Genomic DNA, 18032 nt, shown 5'->3' on the forward strand with positions numbered 1-18032 from the left:
GATATGCTTTAGACAGCTAGCGGGCCATGGATAGCAGGCTAGTAGATGGGAATTCAGGGGACGTCGCGACGGAGGAGCCAGATTGAAAAAAACCCTCTAGCGAATTATGTCGGTTGTCCGGTCGTGATGGGTCGGCGGGGCTCCAGGCCCATTGGCGAAATAGATATTGTAGTCCAAGGAGTGGATGATGGACCTCTTCAGCTTGCCGGGAGATGGGCCTAGCAAAGGCTAACTCCAGACTAATTGGTTCTTGCTTCGGGACAGAGACGTTAGCCAGGAGTGGCCACTCGGATAGCAGCTAGCTAGCTGCGACGATCCAGGTGAAAAGGTTCAGAGCTTGCGGTAGGAATCTGGAGATATGGAGATAAATAAGTCAGATTTGCTCTGGTTTGAGTCGCGCTGTGCAGACTGGCAAGAGTTGTCCGGGCTAAAGGTAGCTGAAGGTGGCTAGCTGACTACTAGCTAGTAGCTAGTTAGCTGGCTAGCTTCTGTTGGGGTTACGGTTCAAAAGTAAAGAAAGTAGCAGATCCATACCACATTGGGTGAGGCGGATTGCAGGAGAGTATGTTGAAGTTGAGGTTAAGAAAAATATAAAAAAATATATGCGAAGGAAAAATATCTAAAAAGATATATACACGGGACACAACAAGACGAGGACAAAAGACATCTGACTGCTACGCCATCTTGGATAAAGTACATATTGGTGTTCTATCGCACGTGCAATGATGTTTGAGGGGAAAAAACTGTGTTTGTTTGCAGTCACTTCTTTGGCGTTGTAACATCCCAAACGGACATGGCAGTTTCACCATGAAGGATTCCAGCTTTAAAGCTGTGAAATGTGTGATATTTTGGCCATACCAAGTCTGTAGCATCTACAGCGATGAGTCTGTAGATGCTACAATGCCAATATTAGTGTCATCTGAACCCTTACTGTGTGTTCTGTAATATGAGTAGTGTTTAGACAACAAACTTTATTTACATTCATTTATGGACATTTAAAAAATATAAATGTCTCCCAAGAACGCTTTTTGGATTTTGTTAATTTTTAGACATTGTTTTAAACAATATACTCTACAGGTACGTCATAATTTCTAGAGTGGGCTCTGTGCTACTTTTATTGACTGCACACTGTGATCTGTATAATTAAGGATGATTGGGTATGTGATATTCATGGTAGGAATCAAATCAAATCACATTTTATTTGTCACATACCCAATGCTTGTGTAGCAATGCTTGTGCTTCTAGTTCCGACTGTGCAGTAATATCTAACAAGTAATCGAACAATTCCCCAACAACTATCTAATACACACAAATCTAAAGGGGTGAATGAGAATATGTACATGTAAGTATATGGATGAGAAATGGCCGAGCGGCATAGGCAAGGTGAAATAGATTATATAAAATACAGTAATGCCTGTGCCATTAAACCCCTACAACTCATCCAGAACGCCGCAGCCCGTCTGGTGTTCAACCTTCCCAAGTTCTCTCACGTCACCCCGCTCCTCCGCTCTCTCCACTGGCTTCCAGTTGAAGCTCGCATCCGCTACAAGACCATGGTGCTTGCCTACGGAGCTGTGAGGGGAACGGCACCTCCGTACCTTCAGGCTCTGATCAGGCCCTACACCCAAACAAGAGCACTGCGTTCATCCACCTCTGGCCTGCTCGCCCCCCAACATCTGAGGAAGCACAGTTCCCGCTCAGCCCAGTCAAAACTGTTCGCTGCTCTGGCACCCCAATGGTGGAACAAGCTTCCTCACGACGCCAGGACAGCGGAGTCAATCACCACCTTCCGGAGACACCTGAAACCCCACCTCTTTAAGGAATACCTAGGATAGGATAAAGTAATCCTTCTAACCCCCCCCCCTTAAAAGATTTAGTTGCACTATTGTAAAGTGGTTGTTCCACTGGATATCATAAGGTGAATGCACCAATTTGTAAGTCGCTCTGGATAAGAGCGTCTGCTAAATGACTTAAATGTAATGTAAATGTATATACATACAGTGAGGGAAAAAAGTATTTGATCCCCTGCTGATTTTGTACGTTTGCCCATCAGTCTATCATTTTAATGGTAGGTTTATTTGACCAGTGAGAGACAGAATAACAACAAAAAATCCTGAAAAACGCATGTAAAAAAACGTTATAAATTGATTTGCATTTTAATGAGGGAAATAAGTATTTGACCCCTCTGCAAAACATGACTTAGTACTTGGTGGCAAAAGCCTTTTTGGCTTTAAGGTTTTGAGGCTGACGTTTTGCAACTCGAACCTTCAGCTCCCTCCACAGATTTTCTATGGGATTAAGGTCTGGAGACTGGCTAGGCCACTCCAGGACCTTAATGTGCCTCTTCTTGAAACACTCCTTGGCTGTGTGTTTTGGGTCATTGTCATGCTGGAATACCCATCCACGACCCATTTTCAATGCCCTGGCTGAGGGAAGGAGGTTCTCACCCAAGATTTGACGGTACATGGCCCCGTCCATTGTCCCTTTGATGCGATGAAGTTATCCTGTCCCCTTAGCAGAAAAACACCCCCAAAGCACAATGTTTCCACCTCCATGTTTGACGGTGGGGATGGTGTTCTTGGGGTCATAGGCAGCATTCCTCCTCCTCCAAACACGGCGAGTTGAGTTGATGCCAAAGAGCTCCATTTTGGTCTCATCTGACCACAACACTTTCACCAAGTTGTCCTCTGAATCATTCAGATGTTCATTGGCAAACTTCAGACGGGCATGTATATGTGCTTTCTTGAGCAGGGGGACCTTGCGGGCGCTGCAGGATTTCAGTCCATCACGGCGTAGTGTGTTACCAATTGTTTTCTTGGTGACTATGGTCCCAGCTGCCTTGAGATCATTGACAAGATCCTCCTGTGTAGTTCTGGGCTGATTCCTCACCATTCTCATGATCATTGCAACTCCACGAGGTGAGATCTTGCATGGAGCCCCAGGCCGAGGGAGATTGACAGTTCTTTTGTGTTTCTTCCATTTGCGAATAATCGCACCAAATGTTGTCACCTTCTCACCAAGCTGCTTGGCGATGGTCTTGTGGCCCATTCCAGCCTTGTGTAGCTCTACAATCTTGTCCCTGACATCCTTGGAGGGCTCTTTGGTCTTGGCCATGGTGGAGAGTTTGGAATCTGATTGATTGATTGCTTCTGTGGACAGGTAACAAACTGAGATTAGGAGCACTCCCTTTAAGAGTGTGCTCCTGATCTAAACTCGTTACCTGTATAAAAGACACCTGGGAGCCAGAAATCTTTCTGATTGAGAGGAGGTCAAATACTTATTTCCCTCATTAAAATGCAAATCAATTTATAACATTTTTGACATGCGTTTCTCAGGATTTTTTTGTTGTTATTCTGTATCTCACTGTTCAAATTATCCTACCATTAAAATGATAGACTGATCATTTCTTTGTCAGTGGGCAATTGTACAAAATCAGCAGGGGATCAAATACTTTTTTCCCTCACTGTATGATATAGTAGCAGTTCAGACGTCCTGTCGTGTCCCGTGTATATATATATATATTTACATATTTTTTCTTCACTTATCTTTTTACATTTTTTTTATTCTAAATACTCAACCTCAAAGCACTCTCCTGCAACCCGCCTCATCAATTAAAAAAAAAAAAAAAAAGTATTATTTACCTCATCTGAATTCCACGACAGAAGCTAGCCAGTTTTTGTACAGCGCGACTCAGACCAGAGCATATCGGACCTATTCTCTCTCCTTTCCTCGATTTCTACCGCAGGCTCTGGACATTTACACCTGGATCTTGCAGCTAACTAGCTGCTACCTGAGTGACTATTGGCAACGTCGGTCACGGAATTAACACACACTATTACGGAGCTAGCTAGCTAGCCAGCTGAAGAGTTCCGTCAGCCACTCGTGGGCTATTCCTGAGCTAGCCAGCTGAAGTGTCTCCTGGGCTACAACTCACCTATCCTGACCCGTTTTACTGCCGATGCGGAGCCCCATTGGGTCTTCACGACTGGATCACCGACGTTATCTGCCCGAGGGAGTTGTCCAACTGGCCCCTCCGTCGCGACGTAACCTGATCGCCCATCTGCGGCCAGCTAATCGTTAGCTGTCTTTTCGGCTGCGATCTGAATAGGTCTGTCGGACACTTTCTTGGGCCACTATAACTAACTATTTTGCCAACTTGGACAGGTCCCCCCTTCCACACGGAACCCCACTAACCCACAGACGGAAACGCACGAGGCGGCTAAAAACAGACCTCCCTCCCATCTTCCACCAGCTTGCTACCTATGGCCCGGCTAGCTGTCTGAATCTCACTGGACCCTCTGATCACTCGGCTAAGCATGCCTCTCCTTAATGTCAATATGCCTTGTCCATTGCTGTTCTGGTTAGTGTTTATTGGCTTATTTCACTGTAGAGCCTCTAGCCCTGCTCATTATACCTTATCCAATCTTCTGGTTTCAATGATGTTTCTAGAGACAATATCTCTCTCATAATCACTAAATGCCTAGGTTTACCTCCTCTGTACTCACATCCCACCATACCTTTGTCTGTACATTATACCTTGAAGCTATTTTATCGCCCCCAGAAACCTGCTCCTTTTTCTCTCTATTCTGGACGTCACAGACGACCAATTCTTATAGCTTTTAGCCGTACCCTCATACTTATTCTTCTCTGCTCCGCTGGGGATGTAGAGGTGAATCCAGGCCCTGCAGTGCCTGGCTCCACACCTACTCCCCAGGCGCTCTCTTTTGATGACTTCTGTAACCGTAATAGCCTTGGTTTCATGCATGTTAACATTAGAAGCCTCCTCCCTAAGTTTGTTTTATTCACTGCTTTAGCACACTCTGCCAACCCGGATGTCCTAGCTGTGTCTGAATCTTGGCTTAGGAAGTCCACCAAAAACTGTGAAATCTTCATCCCTAACTACAACGTTTTCAGACAAGATAGAACGACCAAAGGGGGCGGTGTTGCAATCTACTGCAGAGATAGCTTGCAGAGTTCTGTCCTGCTATCCAGGTCTGTACCCAAACAATTTGAACTTCTACTTTTAAAAATCCACCTCTCCAAAAACAAGTCTCTCACCGTTGCCGCCTGCTATAGACCCCCCTCGGCCCCTAGCTGTGCTCTGGACACCATATGTGAACTGATTGCCCCCCATCTATCTTCAGAGCTCGTGCTACTAGGCGACCTTAACTGGGACATGCTTAACACCCCAGCCATTCTACAATCCAAGCTTGATGCCCTCAATCTCACACAAATTATTAATGAACCCACCAGGTACAACCCCAAAGCCGCAAACACTGGCACCCTCATAGATATCATCCTAACCATTGTGCCCTCTAATTACACCTCTGCTGTTTTCAACCAAGATCTCAGCGATCACTGCCTCATTGCCTGCACCCGTAATGGGTCAGCGGTCAAACGACCTCCACTCATCACTGTCAAACGCTCCCTGAAACATTTCAACGAGCAAGCCTTTCTAATCGACCTGGCCCTGGTATCCTGGAAGGATATTGACCTCATCCCGTCAGTAGAGGATGCCTGGTTATTTTTTTTAAATGCCTTCCTCTCCATCTTAAATAAGCATGCCCCTTTCAAGAAATTTAGAACCAGGAACAGATATAGCCCTTGGTTCTCCCCAGACCTGACTGCCCTTAACCAACACAAAAATATCCTGTGGCGTTCTGCATTAGCATCGAACTGCCCCCGCGATATGCAACTTTTTAGGGAAGTTAGAAACCAATACACACAGGCAGTTAGAAACGCCAAGGCTAGCTTTTTCAAACAGAAATTTGCTTCGTGCAACTCCAACTCTAAAAAGTTCTGGGACATTGTAAAGTCCATGGAGAATAAGAACACCTCCTCCCAACTGCCCACTGCACTGAGGATAGGAAACTCTGTCACCACCGATAAGCCCACTATAATTGAGAATTTCAATAAGCATTTTTCTACGGCTGGCCATGCTTTCCACCTAACTACCCCTACTGCATTCAACAGCACTGCACCCCCCACAGCTACTCGCCCAAGCCTCCCCCATTTCTCCTTCTCCCAAATCCATTCAGCTGATGTTCTGAAAGAGCTGCAAAATCTGGACCCCTACAAATCAGCTGGGCTTGACAATCTGGACCCTTTCTTTCTAAAATTATCTGCCGAAATTATTGCAACCCCTATTACTAGCCTGTTCAACCTCTCTTTCGTGTCGTCTGAGATTCCCATAGATTGGAAAGCAGCTGCTGTCATCCCCCTCTTCAAAGGAGGTGACACTCTTGACCCAAATTGCTACAGACCTATATCCATCCTACCCTGCCTTTCTAAGGTCTTCGAAAGCCAAGTCAACAAACAGATTACCGACTATTTTGAATCCCACCGCACCCTCTCCGCTATGCAATCTGGTTTCAGAGCTGGTCATGGGTGCACCTCAGCCACGCTCAAGGTCCTAAACGACATCGTAACCGCCATCGATAAGAAACATTACTGTGCTGCCGTATTCATTGACCTGGCCAAAGCTTTTGACTCTGTTAATCACCACATCCTCATCGGCAGACTTAGTAGCCTTGGTTTCTCAAACGATTGCGTCGCCTGGTTCACCAACTACTTCTCTGACAGAGTTCAGTGTGTCAAATCGGAGGGCCTACTGTCTGGACCTCTGGCAGTCTCTATGGGGGTACCACAGGGTTCAATTCTTGGGCCAACTCTTTTCTCTGTATACATAAATGATGTCGCTCTTGCTGCTGGTGAATCTCTGATCCACCTCTACGCAGACGACACCATTCTGTATACTTCTGGCCCTTCTTTGGACACTGTGTTAACAACCCTCCAGACGAGCTTCAATGCCATTCAACTCTCCTTCCGTGGTCTCCAACTGCTCCTAAACACAAGTAAAACTAAATGCATGCTCTTCAACCGATCGCTGCCTGCACCTGCCCGCCCATCCAGCATAACTTCTCTGGACGGTTCTAACTTAGAATTTGTGGACAACTACAAATACCTAGGTGTCTGGTTAGACTGTAAACTCTCCTTCCAGACTCACATCAATCATCTCCAATCCAAAGTGAAATCTAGAATTGGCTTCCTATTTCGCAACAAAGCATCCTTCACTCATGCTGCCAAACATACCCTCGTAAAACTGACCATCCTACCAATCCTCGACTTCGGCGATGTCATTTACAAAATAGCCTCCAATACCCTACTCAACAAGCTGGATGCAGTCTATCACAGTGCCATCCGTTTTGTCACCAAAGCCCCATATACAACCCACCACTGCGACCTGTATGCTCTCGTTGGCTGGCCTTCACTTCATAATCGTCGCCAAACACATTGGCTCCAGGTCATCTACAAGACCCTGCTAGGTAAAGTCCCCCCTTATCTCCGCTCACTGGTCACCATAGCAGCACCCACCTGTAGCACGCGCTCCAGCAGGTATATCTCTCTGGTCACCCCTAAAGCCAACTCCTCCTTTGGTCGTCTCTCCTTCCAGTTCTCAGCTGCCAATGACTGGAACGAACTACAAAAATCTCTAAAACTGGAAACACTTATCTCCCTCACTAGCTTTAAGCACCAGCTGTCAGAGCAGCTCACAGATCTCTGCACCTGTACATAGCCCATCTTTAATTGAGCCCAAACTACTACCTTTTCCCCTACTGTATTTATTTATTTTATTTATTTTGCTCCTTTGCACCATATTATTTATATTTTAACTTTTAACTTTCTTCAAACTACAAATCTACCATTCCAGTGTTTTTCTTGCGATACTTTATTTACTTTGCCACCATGGCATTTTTTTGCCTTTACCTCCATTATCTCACATCATTTGCTCACATTGTATATAGTCTTATTTTTTTCTACTGCATCATTGATTGTATGTTGTTTTACTCCATGTGTAACTCTGTGTTTTTGTATGTTGTCGAACTGCTTTGCTTTATCTTGGCCAGGTCGCAATTGTAAATGAGAACTTGTTCTCAACTTGCCTACCTGGTTAAATAAAGGTGAAATAAATAAAATAAAATAAATAAATATGAGTAATGTAAGATATGTAAACATTATTAAAGTGGCATTATTTAGAGTGCATTGTATAAAGTGACTAGTGATCCATTTATTGAAGTGTCCAGTGATTGGGTCTCAATGTAGGCAGCAGCCTCTCTGAGTTAGTGATTGCATCTACTTCCGGCGCCAACAGAGATGGCCGCCTCGCTTCGCGTTCCTTGGAAACTATGCAGTATTTAGTTTTTTTATGTGTTATTTCTTACATTGTTACCCTAGGAAAACTTAGGTTTTATTACATACAGTCAGGAGGAACTATTGAATATAAGAGCAACGTCAACTCACCAACATTACAACCCGGAATACGACTTTGCCGAGGCGGATCCTCTGTTTGGTCCACCACCCAGGACAATGGATCGGATCCCAGCTGGCTACCCAAAACTCTCTGGTAAGAAGAAGGGCGGGGGTGTATGCCTTATGATTAACGAGATGTGGTTTGATCACAACAACATACAGGAACTTGAGTCCTTTTGTTCACCTGACCTAGAATTCCTTACAATCAAATGCCGACCGCATAATCTACCAAGAGAATTCTCTTCGATCATAATCACAGTCGTGTATGTCCCCCCCCAAGCAGACACATCGACAGCCCTGAAAGAACTTCATTTGACTCTATGTAAACTGGAAACCACATATCCTGAGGCTGCATTTATTGTAGCTTGGGATTTTAACAAGGCTAATCTGAAATCAAATGCGCAACCCGGGCTGGCAAAACCCTGGATCATTGTTATTCTAACATACAATGCCCTCCCCTGCACTCCTTTTGGAAAATCTCACCATGACTCCATTTTGTTGCTCCCAGCCTATAGACAGAAACTAAAACAGGAAGCGCCCGTGCTCAGGTCTGTTCAACGCTGGTCCGACCAATCGTATTCCACGCTTCAAGATTGCTTCGATCACGTGGACTGGGATATGTTCCGCATAGCGTCGGACAATAACATTGATGAATACGCTGATTCGGTGAGCGAGTTTATTAGCAAGTGCATCGGTGATGTTGTACCCACAGCGTCTATTAAAACATTCCCCAACCAGAAACCGCGGATTGATGGCAGAATTCGCGCAAAACTGAAAGCACGAACCACTGCTTTTAATCAGGGCAAGGTGACCGGAAACATGACCGAATACAAACAGTGTAGCCATTCCCTCCGCAAGGCAATCAAACAAGCTAAGCGTCAGTATAGAGACAAAGTAGAGTCGCAATTCAACGGCTCAGACACGAGAGGTATGTGGCAGGGTCTACAGTCAATCACGGACTACAAAAGGAAAACCAGCCACGTCGCAGACCACGATGTCTTGCTCCCAGACAAACTAAACAACTTTTTTGCCCGCTTTGGGGACAATACATTGCCACTGACATGGTCCGCTAACAAAACCTGCGGGCTCTCCTTCACTGCAGCCAACGTGAGTAAAACATTTAAACGTGTTAACCCTCGCAAAGCTGCCGGCCCAGATGGCATCCCCAGCCGCGTCCTCAGAGCATGCGCAGACCAGCTGCCTCGTGTGTTTACAGACATATTCAATCAAACCTTATCCCAGTCTGCTGTTCCCACATGCTTCAAGAGGGCGACCATTGTTCCTGTTCCCAAGAAAGCTATTTTTCAGTCTCTCGGTCCCAGCTTTGATGCACCTGTACTGACCTCGCCTTCTGGATGGTAGCGGTGTGAACAGACAGTGGCTTGGGTGGTTGATGTCCTCAACAATCTTTTTGGCCTTCCTGTTCATGCTGTTGAGAGTGTGTGCACACGTGTGTGTGCACACGTGTGTGCGTACATATGTGAGTGCATCCATGCCTGTGTATGTGTTTCATGTTTTGGTGAAAATGTGTCACTGTAGAGTCCTGAATATTTCACTAATGAGCTTTCATCCTAATCAGACACACACACACACACGCGCGCGGGCACACACACTAACACACACACACACACACACACACATATGCATTCACATTCACTACTGACATGTGGCTTGCCTTAGGCTCACACACAAGGCTTATAGACCAGATCGAAAATGGCCTCCGTTATCCTAATGTCAGTCAAAATTAGAAACAAACAAAAATACACACACACACACACACACACACACACACACACACACACACACACACACACACACACACACACACACACACACACACACACACACACACACACACACACACACCAGCCCCTTACCATGTTACAGAGATAATGAGAGCTTGTTAGCAGAAGTGAAATGTTGAAGCTTTCAATGAAGTCGCTTTTACAGGGAGGAGACTTCGGACTTAATGCCATTTAACAGATGGCATATTTGACTCTGTGATATTTAGTTATTTCTATATGTATGATGTGTAGATGGTTGGATATATTTACAGGCTCCAATTGGGTAAGATGCTCTTGTTGTTTTTTGTTGCAGTTTCTGGCAACAGTCAGTGGTGAATGTGAGGTGAGATTTCAGTCTTACAGGCATCATGAGCTTGATGTGTCAGATACAGGGATTCAAAACAAATAGGATTATTGTGCACTTCAATAGTTTATTGAGTCTAAATGGAAGCTAAAGAAACACCAAATACATCCAGTCTTGAGATGAAATGCATTTAAGTGTCAAAAATCATATTTTCATATTTCACTGTGTTTCTGTATGTCATTTTCTTTTTCACTCAACTCAGAATTGCAACTCAGCATCATGATGCAATCAGCAACATGGCTGAACCTGTGTTCACATCCGATGTTGTCTGGGAATTAGGAGGTTGTCATTGCAATGCCAGAGTAGAAAGGAAACAACCTTACAGCTGAACTGAATATATTAGCATCTAACAAAGACCACAGCTTTAACCCAATGATGTCGATGCTTGCTTTAACCCCACTGGACCAAAGCCAAACTGACCCACAGTGGTTGCCAGGGGTAATATGTGTATTATAATGACCAGAGTGGTTGTTATGGGTAATATGTGTTCTAAAGTAAGAGAGGTTGCTATGGGTGATTCAGAATAGATGCCTTTGATGATTGATGTTCTAGAATGGCCAGAGGTTGAATAGATTCTGTGTGAGGTTTGGGGTGGTAGACATCTAAGAACTGTCGGTCTCTGTGTTGGTTTGCGGTCACGGTCATGTTGGTCAGGTTTAGGCTGCAGTGGCAAAGCCCACTTGGTTGCCTGTGCGGTCGTAGACGGAGTAGTACTGCATGAGGAATACATCTCCCAAAATCCACAGGGGCTGTCCGTTCTGGGACGGCAGGTAGGTGGGGGTGATCCCCACAGAGCAGACCTGGTTGTTCTAGATATAGAGAAGAACACGCATGTTGAGTGCAATACACACACACACACACACAGGCAGATAAACACACATGCACTACTGACACATGGCTTAGGCATGCACATGGGTTATGGACCAGCTTGAGCCATCTAAAATGGCCTTCATTATCCTAACATCAGTCATAGAGGGTAACACACGGACAGACACACACTAACTCACCTGCTGGATGTATGCAGATGGCGGCAGGGGGAAGTTGACTCCATTGATGGTGAAGGTGAGAGTAGGCAGGCTGTTGATCTGGTTACAGTTCACTGTGTACTACATCAACAAACAATTCACAGACATGAGTGACACAAAACATCCCTGTACTGGTTAACTCTGGTCTGCACTGGTTTCCCCATCCTCTACTTTCTGGATTACACTGGTTTATGGTGTCAGTTGGTACTGGTCTGTAATGGTTTATAATGGCTTCCTGCTACCTGTCCATACTGGTCCTGCTGGGCTCCAATGGACTGCATCAGGGTTCCCATGATCTGTCCGGGTGCAGTCAGCATGGAGGTGCCTGTATCCACGATGGCCTGGCAGCCTTGCCCACACCACCCTGTCTCCTGACCGTTGATCTGGAACCTGGAGATTTACAAGGGTTAGTGTCAGACAGACAGACAGACAGACAGACAGACAGACAGACAGACAGACAGACAGACAGACAGACAGACAGACAGACAGACAGACAGACAGACAGACAGACAGACAGACAGACAGACAGACAGACAGACAGACAGACAGACAGACTAGCATTGACAGCGGTCTTAGACGTTTTTCATCCCAGCTTTTGAAGGCTCCTGGTGGTTCTGATATCAGTGTATGGTTAGGTATGTTTGGTTGGTGTGGTTGATCCTGACCCTTGGATGCCGATCTGCCAGTATGTCTGGGCGGTGACGGGGGTCCAGTAGATCTGACCCTGGTACTTGGTGGTGTCCACTTCTCCAAACGACAACTCACTGCCCTGCTGACCGCCGCTGCACAGACAAAGTTTTAAGTCATCAAACAGTTTTACATAGATAGAAGGTGGTCGGCAAGAAGATGGTTCACTCTTCACAGAAGACACTTTTCTTCTCAAAAATATTGTGCCTTATATCAGTGATTTAGTTTCTGGAGCAGGAGTAATGAATATAACATTGATTATGTACATAAATATGTAAGTACATCATTAAAGTATATTACCTGGTCATCTAGAAAACGAACACATTGGCCTGCAGAAGGTTCTGTGATATCTGTGTGTATTTTATATTGAGGTCCGGTAGTAGTACATTATATGTGTGGTAAGTAAGTAGTGGTAGGGGTACAGATGTCAGATCTTAACTTGATCACTTTTTTGTCACTGATAATTTTCCTGCTGTATCAGGAAATACAAATGAGCCTTGTGAGTCCCTGAAAAAAGAGCAGTTGTCTTTCTGTCCATGCTGGGGCAGTCGATCAGGGCTTGCTATTTAAATATCAAAATCCTCTGGCTGAAACATTAGGTCTGGGTCAAATTACTGCAACATTCAAATGTACAAACATGTATCTGAAATGCAGTCATACACATCAACAACCGTCCTTTTATATAGCATAACAACACAAGATAGATATTGGTCTCATCTAGGCTATGACATACAAGCTTCAAGTGTATCTTAAGTTCAAAATGTAGTTCAATCGTGGGGTGTGGTAGGGTGGGGTGGGTTAGGGTTGCTGCCGCCAGCTCGCACATATAAGCCTACCATGTTGGCTTTGGTTCAATTCCGGCCCACAACTTTCTGGCACAAATAAGTCAATCCCCCGATATACTAGATTTATTTACACATTTTAAATATGGACAGTCCAGGGATATTTTACCCCCGATCTTGATAAGAAATGACCATATCAGACCCTTTTGGATAACATAAATAGGAAACCAATAAAATTGTAACTATAGGCTACACCAACATTAGTGTCATGTCAATTCCCACAGTGGATACTTTATTTCTATTGTATGGAATGCTTGTCAAATAGATAAATCACCCTTAGTCTGCTCAAAAAGTACTCTGTTGTTCTTATTACAATACCAACCAGAGGGTGAACATATCTAGAAACACTTTGGTTGCAAGCAGGACTAAGGTAACGCCAACATCGTCTTTTAGGGAGCGGTAATGAAGTAAGTGTGAAAAGGTGTGTTAACCGCTACTGTTTGTTTCCCTGGCTGAGTTTATGAGCTGATTTGGGCCATCATCTGATTGACAGATGTAGGCCTGCTGTGGAACAATAAACCTTCCTCCAGTGTGGATGCTTGTCCACGTTTTATAGTTAGGCTATGTATAATTTGTGAATATAGTTCTGGTCTTTGGTGTGAATTGGAAGCTTGTATTGTGTGCCTTTAATATTTCATTTCTTAAAGCTGTCAAGATGTTTATACATTTGAGCCTATCCAAAGACGATTTAGTTGATTAATTTTACTTCTTGAAAACATTTAAATAAATGCAATTAACTTGAGGGTCTAATGTAGTCTCAGGCTGGTCACTAGATCCCACATCACAGGGCGCAAACTCATGAGGTTCGGTATGAGCTGCTTAGACCACTGCACTATGGCAGATCACAATGCTCTAGCGAGCATTAAGAATATTATGAATACTGATGATACATAGGTGTGTCATTTTGTATTATTTTGTTTTAAGCCTTCCCCAAACCATACCCCTAAACTTAACCACTCAGAATTAATTCCTGAACTGTTAACCTTTGAGTTGTTTCTGGTTTAATCATGTAACCACACAAAATGAATGCGTCAAAAATAGACATTGATCCATGAGTCAAATGGGCAGTGGGCCGAATTTGAATCCATGCCGACTCTGACATATATGTGCCGGGGTCAGTGGCTGTAACCGCTGAACCACACAGGATTTGAAGAAAACAATAATTAATTCTGCCTATTGCTTGCCTTCAACATATAATAAAACAGTTAATGTAAAACAACTGATTATCCCTAACGAAAATACATCTACCCCCTACGAATATGCCCGTTTATTATAATCCACATAAGAATTAACACGAGACACGTCGTAGCCTTCACGTAGCCTACATAAGGTACAATGTAGGTATGTTACTGCTTTGTATACAAACACGCTTCCAGCTGCCCACTGGTACAATTCTAAATAATTCTTCAGATATTCAAATCCTCCTGCCGCAAGATTATGATGAAAGCAGTCCAATTAAGAGCCGACATCTGTAGTGGTATATGTATGGTAAGTAGTGTGTGTGGTATATGTATTGGTAGTGGTATATTTGTGGTAAGTAGTGGTATATTTGTGGTAAGTATTGTAGTGGTTTATGTGTGGTAAGTAGTGGTAGTGGTATATTTGTGATAAGTAGTGGTATAAGTGATGGTAGGAGTACTGACCTGGTCATGTAGAATGCAAATATGTTAGACTGCAGAAGGTTCTGAGACATCATGTTGTCCATGACGGGAGTTTCTTGTCCAGCTGAGATGGAAGGATAGGAAAGGCCAAGGATACCATCAAACTGGGCCACAACAAAATTCTGACCTGGCTCGTTAGTGCTCAGACCAATCTCCTGGTTGTTGATGACAATACCACCGACCTAAAGAGGTGTCAAACAACACACACACTCAGCATCATGGAAACACGTTGGTTTTATTAGAATGGAAGTACATGTACTGTTGTGGCTGTATCTGTTGTGGCTTTTTATTGCATGTAGTGAAGAATAACTGTGGTAGAAGTAGTTAAGTATTTGTAAGGTTGTTATGGTGGAACTCACGTTGACGGTGTCGTATCCGAAGACTCCATTGAGACTGCCAGCTCCGTAGGGCAGGTAGAAAGTTTGCCCATTAGCTGAGTAGGTGGACGACTGCTGGGGGTTGAACTTTGTGTGGGCGTCTGCAGGAGGAAGGGACACAAACAACTTAAAGAGGAAATATACTGTCTTCAATTTATTTATCTGGGAAGTGTGTAGAAGTGATAATGGACCTAAATATCTCTGATGGTAGTAGTACTAGTAGAAGTACTGTAGTAGTAGTAGTAGTAAAGGTAGTAGTAGTGGTAGTAGGACAGTTAGTAACATTTATTGTTGAGGAAGTAGTAGTTAATTGATACACATAGTAGGTAGTTGTAATATTGTCATGAATCTATCCAGCTGTACTCACTGCAGGCCTGAGTGTTGCAGAGTACAGAGTCAACCCACAGGTTGGCAGAGCCAGTGTCAAACAACACCTGGAAGGACTGGGGGGGAGTACCGATGGTGATGGCTCCATAGTAAGTGGTCTGGAAAACACAACAGGGATAATACAGTTGACAAAAGATAGAGGTGCTGCTAATACATTCAGACAACAACGCATCAGATCTAGAGTGGTTGGCTTGGTTTAGACTCTACTTCATGGAGTTAGACGTTATCGTGACATGGTTGTTATCTAGTTAGACCTAGAATTCACATTTTTTACATCAGCCTACATCAGCATTTCATTCTGGAATATGAAAATAGACTACTGTGGACATAGACAGATATAGACAGGACATTGAGTAACATTCTAGATAGACCATAAGCTTGGGTTTTAGAGCATGTACTTACGTCAGCATAGTTGTTGATGTACATGGTGGTGGAGCCAGCGAACTCGTCAGGAAAGTATTTGAGAGCGGGGTCTTGGTAGGGCAGGCGTTCGCCCTTCTCCATCATTCTCTCACGGATTGACTTATGCTTCACCAGAGGGATCCTAGGGTAACAAGAACACAGATGCACTCAGATATGAAGTCGAACTCTGCAAATGCAAATAGGGGTAGAGAGAGCGACAAGGAGTTATCATTGACTATGAGAGATGAGAAAAAAAAATTGTGTTTTAGGGAGAATTTAAAGAAAAGAGCAGCTGGAGTGATAATTTGAAACAGAAATAAAGTGAGTACTAACCTGTGGATTCCCTCAGCGAGCACAGCACATACCAGCACAATAACGAGACACTTCATGGTCGCTCCTGAAATCACAACCAGTGGTGGATACACCTTAGCTTGGGTCAGGACTGTTCTTATATACTGTACCAAACATACATATGTGCACACATGAATGCAAGCGGGTGTGATATGGGTACGCGTGACTGTGTGTACACATCCCTTATCAGACTTAAGTAGGTGACTATCAGCTCCTTTTTCCCCTGACTCCACATTCTCTATTCAGTGTGCAGGCAAGCCCCTACTCCCCTGTACCGATAGCAGCGCTAACCAAAACAGTACTATTAGTTTACTGAACCTATAAGGGAGATGACCAGATTAGATAAGATACAGGGCTCTATTTTAACAAACCGAAGGCAATGGTAAACCTTTTTGCTTACGGTAGCGCTATAGGTTCAGCACTGTCAGAAGTGTTTTTGCTATTTTCACAACCACAGTTATGAGAAATCTCCAGACACAAACATTGGCAGTAGAATGGCCTTTACTGAAGAGCTCAGTGACTTGAAATGAAAATTAAATCAAATTCTATTGGTCACATACACATATTTAGCAGATGTTTTTGTGGGTGTAATGAAATGCTTGTGTTCCTAGCTCCAACAGTGCAGAAGTATCTAACAGATCACAACATAACAAACTAATCTAAAAGTATAAGAAAATGGAAATAAGAAATATATAAATATTAGATTGATCAATGTCGGAGTGGCATTGACTAAAATACAATAGAATTGCATACAGAATATACATATGAGATGAGTAAATCAAATCAAATCAAAAACAATTGGTCACATACACATGGTTAGCAGATGTTAATGCGAGTGTAGCGAAATGCTTGTGCTTCTAGTTCTGACCATGCAGTAATATCTAACAAGTAATCTAACAATTTCACAACAACAAAGGAATAAATAAGAATATGTACATAATAATATATGGATGAGCGATGGCCGAACGGCATTGGCAAGATGCAGTTGAGTACAGTATATGCATATGAGATGAGTAATGTAGGGTATGTAAACATTATATATAGTGGCATTGTTTAAAGTGACTAGTGATACATTTGTTACATCCAATTTTTAATTATTAAAGTGGCTAGAGATTTGAGTCAGTATGTTGGCAGCAGCCGCTCAATGTTAGTGATGGCTGTTTAACAGTCTGATGGCCTTGAGATAGAAGCTGTTTTTCAGTCTCTCGGTCCCTGCTTTGATTCACCTGTACTGACCACACCTTCTGGATGATAGAGGGGTGAACAGGCCGTGGCTCGGGTGGTTGTTGTCCTTGAAGATCTTGTCACGTCCTGACCAGTGAAAAGGGTCATTTGCCATAGTAGAATGGTAAGGGTGTGGCAGGGGGGTTGTTTTGTGTGTTTTGGGGTTTTGTGTTTCTAGGGAAATTTGTTCTAGTTTTCTATTTCTATGTTTCGTTTTCCATGTTCGGCCGAGTATGATTTCCAATCAGAGGCAGGTGTCTTTCGTTGTCTCTGATTGGAAGCCAAACTTAGGCAGCCTGTTTTCCTTTGGGTTTTGTGGGTGGTTGCTTTCTGTTTAGTATGTTAGGATACCTGACAGAACTGTTTGGCTGTCGTTTGTTTTTCTTTGTGAAGTGCTTTCATTCAAAATAAAAGATGAGCACTCAACACGCTGTGCCTTGGTCTATTCACTACGACGCCTGTGACAGATCTTTTTGGCCTTCCCGTAACATCTGCTGCTGTAGGTGTCCTGGAGGGCAGGTAGTTTGCCCCCGGTGATGCGTTGGGCAGACCACACCACCCTCTGGAGAGCCCTGCGGTTCCGGGCGGTGCAGTTGCAATAGCAGGCTGTGATACAGC

General features: G+C 43.9%; 2 protein-coding genes across 3 annotated transcripts in view; one reads left to right on the plus strand and one right to left on the minus strand.

Annotated features, from left to right (window-relative positions):
- Positions 1 to 18032, plus strand: part of mapk8ip2 (mitogen-activated protein kinase 8 interacting protein 2) — a 151016-nt gene that overhangs the window by 25555 nt on the left and 107429 nt on the right. The window lies entirely within an intron of this gene.
- Positions 10506 to 16274, minus strand: LOC115197265 (gastricsin-like). Its single transcript, XM_029758637.1, has 9 exons — positions 16173 to 16274; positions 15840 to 15981; positions 15418 to 15535; positions 15033 to 15151; positions 14656 to 14855; positions 12149 to 12265; positions 11726 to 11873; positions 11466 to 11564; positions 10506 to 11267 (listed from the first exon to the last, which is right to left on the minus strand). The coding sequence occupies exons 1-9, from the start codon at positions 16226 to 16228 to the stop codon at positions 11115 to 11117; spliced, it is 1152 nt and encodes a 383-aa protein (XP_029614497.1). The 5' UTR covers positions 16229 to 16274; the 3' UTR covers positions 10506 to 11114.

This window comes from Salmo trutta, chromosome 7 (genome assembly GCF_901001165.1).
Source record: "Salmo trutta chromosome 7, fSalTru1.1, whole genome shotgun sequence".
In the NCBI taxonomy this organism is placed as follows: domain Eukaryota; kingdom Metazoa; phylum Chordata; class Actinopteri; order Salmoniformes; family Salmonidae; genus Salmo; species Salmo trutta.